Source organism: Dipodomys ordii, unplaced genomic scaffold (genome assembly GCF_000151885.1).
Source record: "Dipodomys ordii isolate 6190 unplaced genomic scaffold, Dord_2.0 Scaffold19, whole genome shotgun sequence".
NCBI lineage: Eukaryota > Metazoa > Chordata > Mammalia > Rodentia > Heteromyidae > Dipodomys > Dipodomys ordii.
Window position 1 is genome coordinate 13031859 of NW_012267235.1, and position 5808 is coordinate 13037666.

A 5808-nucleotide genomic window follows, 5' to 3' on the forward strand; every position below is an offset into this window, starting at 1 on the left:
CATACATATATACATATTCAGCAGTCCTGGGGCTTAAACTCAGGGCCTAGGCATTGTCCCTGAGCTTCTTTTGCTCAAGGCTAGCTCTTGAGCCACAGTGCCACTTCCAGCTTTTTCTGTGTATGTGGTACTGAGGAATCAAACCCAGGGCTTTATGCATGCTAGGCAAGCACTCTGCCACTAAGCCATATTCCCAGCCAAGACTTTTTTTTTTTTTTTGGTCGGTTGTGGGGCTTGAATTCTGAGCCTGGGCACTGTCCCTGAGCTCTTCAGCTCAAGACAAGCATTCTACCACTTGAGCCACAGAGCCATTTCTGGTTTTCTGGTGGTTAATTGGAGGTAAGAGTCTTACAGACTGTCCTGCCCAGGCTGGCTTTGAACTGTGATCCTCAGATTTCAGCCTCCTGAGTAGCTAGGCATGAGCCAGCTAAGAATAATTTTTTTTAATATCAAAGTAGTTATCAGCCAGGCAGTGGTTGTTCACATCTTCAATCTTAGCTACTCAGGATGCTGAGGTTTGAAGCCAGTTCAGGCAGACAAATCTGAGAGACTGTTATCTCCTATTAACCAGAAGAAAGCTGGAATTGGAGGTGTGATTCAATAGGTAGATCACCATCTGTGAGCAAAAAAGCCGAAAAAGCTGAGTGAGAGCACAAGGTTCTGAGTCCATGCCCTAATACCAAAGTAGTCATCAAAGTAGAGAAAAATCAAAGCTCTACTGGACTCATTTGGACTTATTTTACTGTTTATTGCATCTATTATTAAGTATTAAAACTAGGATTTTTTTGGGGAGGGGGTCCGGTCCTGGGGCCTGTACTCTGGGCCTGGGCCCTGTCCCTTAGCTCTTCAGCTCAAGGCTAGCGCTCTACCACTTGAGCCACAGCGCCACTTCCGGCTTTTTTCTATTTGCTTATGTGGTGCTGAGGAATCGAACCAAGGGCCTCATGCATGCAAGGCAAGCACTCTGCCACTGAGCCACCTTCCCAGCCCCATAAAACTAGGATTTTTTTTTTTTTTTTTGCCAATCCTAGGGCTTGAACTCAGGGCGCACTGTCCCTGAGCCTTTTTTTTTTTCTGCTTCTTTTTTTTTTTTTTTATTGGTTGTGGGGCTTGAACTGTGGGCCTGGGTACAGTACCTGAGCTCTTCAGCTCAAGGCTAGCACTGTACCACTTGAGCCACAGTGCCACGTACAGTTTTCTGGTGGTTAATTGGAGATAAGAGTCTTAAGGACTTTCCTTGTGAGCTGGCTTTGAACCGAGATCCTCAGATCTCAGCCTCCTGAGTTAGCTAGGATTACAGACCTGAGCCACTGGTGCCCAGCTTCCTGAGCTTCTTTTGCTCAAGGCTAGCATTTTACCACTTGAGCCGCAGCACTACTTCTGGCTTTTTTCTGTTTAGGTGGGGAATCAAACCTATGCTAGACAAGTAATCTACCACTAAGCCACATTCCCAGCTCTGAAACTAAGATTTTAGACCCCAAGCACTGATGTTAAGTCTGACCACTCAACACCATATGCCAAACAGAGTTGTTGTAAAAGGCAGAGAACGGAGATTTATTACATGGTAACCATGGAAAGACAGAACTTTAGTACGTTTTCAGCACATTCATCTTCAGGATATAGACACTAGCTTTAGGATAGAGAAAATTGGAGGTGGAAGATGAAAAAATATGTATAGTTAAAACAGTACCAAAGTGCCAGGCTCCGGTGGCTCATGCCTATAAATCCTAGCTACTCAGGAGGCTGAGTTCTGAGGATCAAAGCCAGTCCATCCAGGCAGGAAAGACCATAAGACTCTTATCTCCAATAAACTATCAGAAAACCGGAAGTGGTGCTGTGGCTCAAGTGGTAGAGTGCTCAGTTTGAGCTAAGAGTTCAGGGACAGTGCTCAGGCCCAGAGTTCAAGCCCCATGACCAATAAAAATATAAAAAATAAAAATATAAAAAAACCACCAAAAACAGTACCAACGCTGGGTACCAGTGGCTATGCCTGTAATCCTAACTACTCAGAAGGCTGAGATCTGAGAGATCATGGTTCAAAGCCATCCTGGGCAGGAAAGGTTGTGAAACTCTTATCTCCAATAAACCACCAGAAAACCAGAAGTGGTACTGTGGCTCCAGTGGTAGAGTGCTCACCTTGAGCTGAAGAGCTGAGGGGCAGTGCTTAGGCCCAAAGTTCAAGCCCCATGACCAACAACAACAAAAAAGTCCCAAATCACAGGCATTACTTGGTTGTCTAAGCTTAGTCTTTGTCTCTGGAGGCATTCCAGAAAAGTTAATCACTTTGCCATAGGGACTAGGCCTAGCTGATGATGAGAGTTTTGGGCTGCTTCCTTTAAGATGCTAAGAAAGCATTGCCTCTTTGAGGGGCAGTTTGCCTTCCACGCAAGGTGATTATTGGTGAATCTTCTCTTTACTGGAGCCAAAGGTGGTTTTAAACTGATTGCTTCAGAAAATAGCTCAGATCACAGGGCACAGATATGAAGTTGAGGGACTTTTAGTTAATTCACAGGGCTCAGCAAAAGCATCTTTTCAGTTGTCTCTTTTTTTTTTGGTCAGTCATGGGGCTTGAATTCTGGATCTGGGCACTGTCCCTCAGCTCTTCAGCTCAAGGCTAGCACTCTACCACTTGAGCCACAGCATCACTTCCGGCTTTTTCTGCTTATGTGGTGCTGAGGGCCTCATGCATGCAAGGCAAGCACTCTACCACTGAGCCACCTTCCCAGCCCCTCAGTTGTCTCTTACAGTACCTGGAGAGGAAGGTCATGACTTCTGTGGTCTTTAGAATCAATCTGGCCCCACTGGGACCATTTCTTCCACAGTGTGATTCTTGGGGCAAATGGCCGGTCAGACCTGGATCTTCGAGACCCTGTCTGTGATGACTTCTTCCAGTTGTGGCAAGAGACTGCAGAGAACAATGCCAATATCTATGAACAGGTGGGAAATGAGGGGCACTGGCCTGGAGTGACTAATGGGTTATCCTGTTCTGTGACATGGAGAGAAGCCCCACTACACAGTCCTTCTAGAAAGGGGATGAAGGCTGAGTGCTTGTGGTTCACACCTGTAATCCTAACCACTCAGAAAGCTGGGATCTGAGAACCTTGGGTCCAGATTAGCCTGCAGAAAAGTTTTTGAGCCTTATTTGGTCCAGCAAAAAACCGGAAGCAGAGGTGTGGCTCAAGTAGTAGAATGCTAGCCTTGAGTGAAAAAAAACCAAGTGAGAATGCAAGAATATGAGTTCAAGTTGCAGTACATACACAAATGTGTGTGTGCATGTGCATACACACATGCGCGTGCACACATACACAGAGGAAAAGGAATTAATAAAGGTCTGATAGCACTTACTACTGGGAATTGAGTATCCCCAGTCAATATGAAGGCTATTTCAAGGAGATATGAGAAGTGTGGAGTCCATCCTAGCTGGCTTGAACTCTTGAGACTCCCCTAATCTAATTAGCTTCCATGTCCTCTCTGTCATCCTCAGATCTTTCGTTGCCTGCCAAGCAATGCCACACGTTCCCTGCGAACTCTCCGGGAATATGTATCTGTGGAGCCCCTGGCTGTGGTCAGCCCTCCCTTGGCTCGGTCGGAGCTCAGCCAGGTCCAGGGCCACCTGGTTCATTTCCCCCTCAAGTTTCTGGAGGAGGAGGAGTCTTTGCTGCCCCCATTAGGGAGCAAGGAAGGCATGATACCCTTAGAAGTATGGACGTAAGAAGGTCACCATGTCTGCCTCCCTGCCCCAAATCCTGAGAACCGAGGGCCAGCACCCCTTGAGCTCTGGAGAGCTGGAAATCCCTGAAGAGGACTAGAGGAGTCACAGAATACCCTTACTTGGAAAGTATGTAAAGGGGGTACCTCGAGCCTGGCATACGAAGACAAAAATGGGGTCCTAGTGATGTTCATCCATCTGCTGCCCAGCTGAAACCACTACTACAAAGGGGAAGCATGGGAACTGGGCCTCTTATTCCAGGAATATAGGGTGCTGTCTTAGGCCTTTCCTGACTCTCCCTCCTCCTGCTCTTAACCCGCTCCATGTTCTAGGCCTGTTCCTAGCCCACTGCTCCAAGATGGAGGGCAGGATGGATCCACTCTGGCTGCAGCCTCTGCTGGAGATTAGGACATGGAGTACATATTAACTCCCTCAACCAACCAACCTGTTGAAAGACACTAATTTTGTACCAGTTCAGTAAACATTTCATAAATAAAAAATGTAGGAGAAACTCATGTCCCTTGGAGGAACTAAGTGCTGCTGTCTTACCTTATTTTTCTTTTATTTAATTTTATTATCAAGGTGATATACAGAGGGGTTAGTTACATAAGTAATGAGTATATTTCTTGTCTAACAATGTTACCCTTCCCTTGTTTTCTCCCATTTTCCCTCCCCCCTCTTACCTTCTTTACTTCAGTTCTTTCTGCATTTCTGTGCTGCTGCTTTTTTAAAATTAGCATATATTGTACAAAAAGGTTAGCATTTCCTTTTTCAATTTTAAAAATTATTATTAGGAAAGTGATACACAGAAGAGTTACAGTTGTATAATTCAGGTAAAGGAAGTTTAGGAAGTGATGCTGTGCTCAAGTGGTAGAGTTGGGCTGAAGAACTCAGGGATAGCACTCAGGCCCAGAGTTTAAGATCCATGACTTGGGACTGGGAAGGTGGCTCAGTGGTAGAGTGCTTGCCATGCATGCATGAGGCCCTGGGTTGGATTCCTCAGCACCACATAAGCACATAAGCAGAGAAAGCTGGAAGTGGCGCTGTGACTCAAGTGGTAGAGCGCTAGCCTTGAGCTGAAGAGCTGAGGGACAGCACCCAGGCTCACGACCACCACCAACAACAAAAAGATCCACGACCTACTGAAAAAAAAAGTACATTTTATTTTTTATTTATTTTATTTTTTGTGCTAGTCCGAGGGCTTAAACTTAGGGCTTGGGCACTGTTTCTGAGCTCTTTTTTTGCTCAAGGCTAGCACTCTACTATTTGAGCCTCAGCTCCACTTCTGGCTTTTTGGTGGTTAAGTAGAGATGAGAGTCTCAAACATGCTAGGCACCAGGGGCTCATGACTGAAATCCTAACTACTCAGAAGGCTGAGATCTGAGAATCAGGTTTCAAGGCCATCCTGGGCAGGAAAGTCCATAAAACTCTTATCTCCAATTAATCATCAGAAAACTGAAAGTGGTTATGTGGCTCAAAGTGGTAGAGCGCTAATTTAGAGCAAAAAAGCTGAGGAACCACTCCCAGACCCTGAGTTTAAGCTCCATGACCGACCAAAAAAAAGTCTCAAACATTAATCTAGGCTGGCTTCAAACCCAAATCTTTAGCTCTTAGTGTCCTGAATAGCTAGGATTACAGACATGAGCCACTTAAACTTGGCTACTTCTTCTTCATTTATGCAAATAAACTACAGTCATCATATTCATCCTCAATTTCCCTCCCCTTCATGCTGGAGCCCCTTCCCCAGCAGAACTTGTTTTACGTTTTACTTTCCTGTCTTTTTTTTTTTTGAGGGGGGGAGAGGGTGGTCAGTCCTGGGGCTTGAACTCTGGGTCTGGGCGCTGTCCCTCAGCTCTTCAGCTCAAGGCGAGCACTCTACCACTTGAGCCACAGCACCATTTCCAATTTTTCAGGTGTTAATTGGAGATAAGAGTCTCACAGACGGGCTGGGAAGGTGGCTCAGTGGTAGAGCACTTTCCTTGCATGCCTGAGGCCTGGGGTTCGATTCCTTAGCACCACATAAGCAAAAAGAAAAAAGCTGGAAGTGGCGCTGTGGCTCAAGTGGTAGAGCACTAGCCTTGAGCTGAAGAGCTGAGGGA

At 45.9% G+C, this 5808-nt stretch overlaps 1 protein-coding gene across 2 annotated transcripts in view; it reads left to right on the forward strand.

Annotated features, from left to right (window-relative positions):
- Pld2 (phospholipase D2) overlaps positions 1-4218 on the forward strand; it is a 34529-nt gene extending 30311 nt beyond the window's left edge. For both annotated transcript variants that reach the window (XM_013013488.1, XM_013013489.1), the window contains 2 exons: positions 2823-2937; positions 3485-4218. In XM_013013488.1, coding sequence (XP_012868942.1) covers positions 2823-2937; positions 3485-3712 — 343 coding nt within the window. In that variant the 3' untranslated portion in view covers positions 3713-4218. The remainder of the gene's footprint in view (positions 1-2822; positions 2938-3484) is intronic.
- The last annotated feature ends 1590 nt before the right edge of the window (positions 4219-5808 follow it).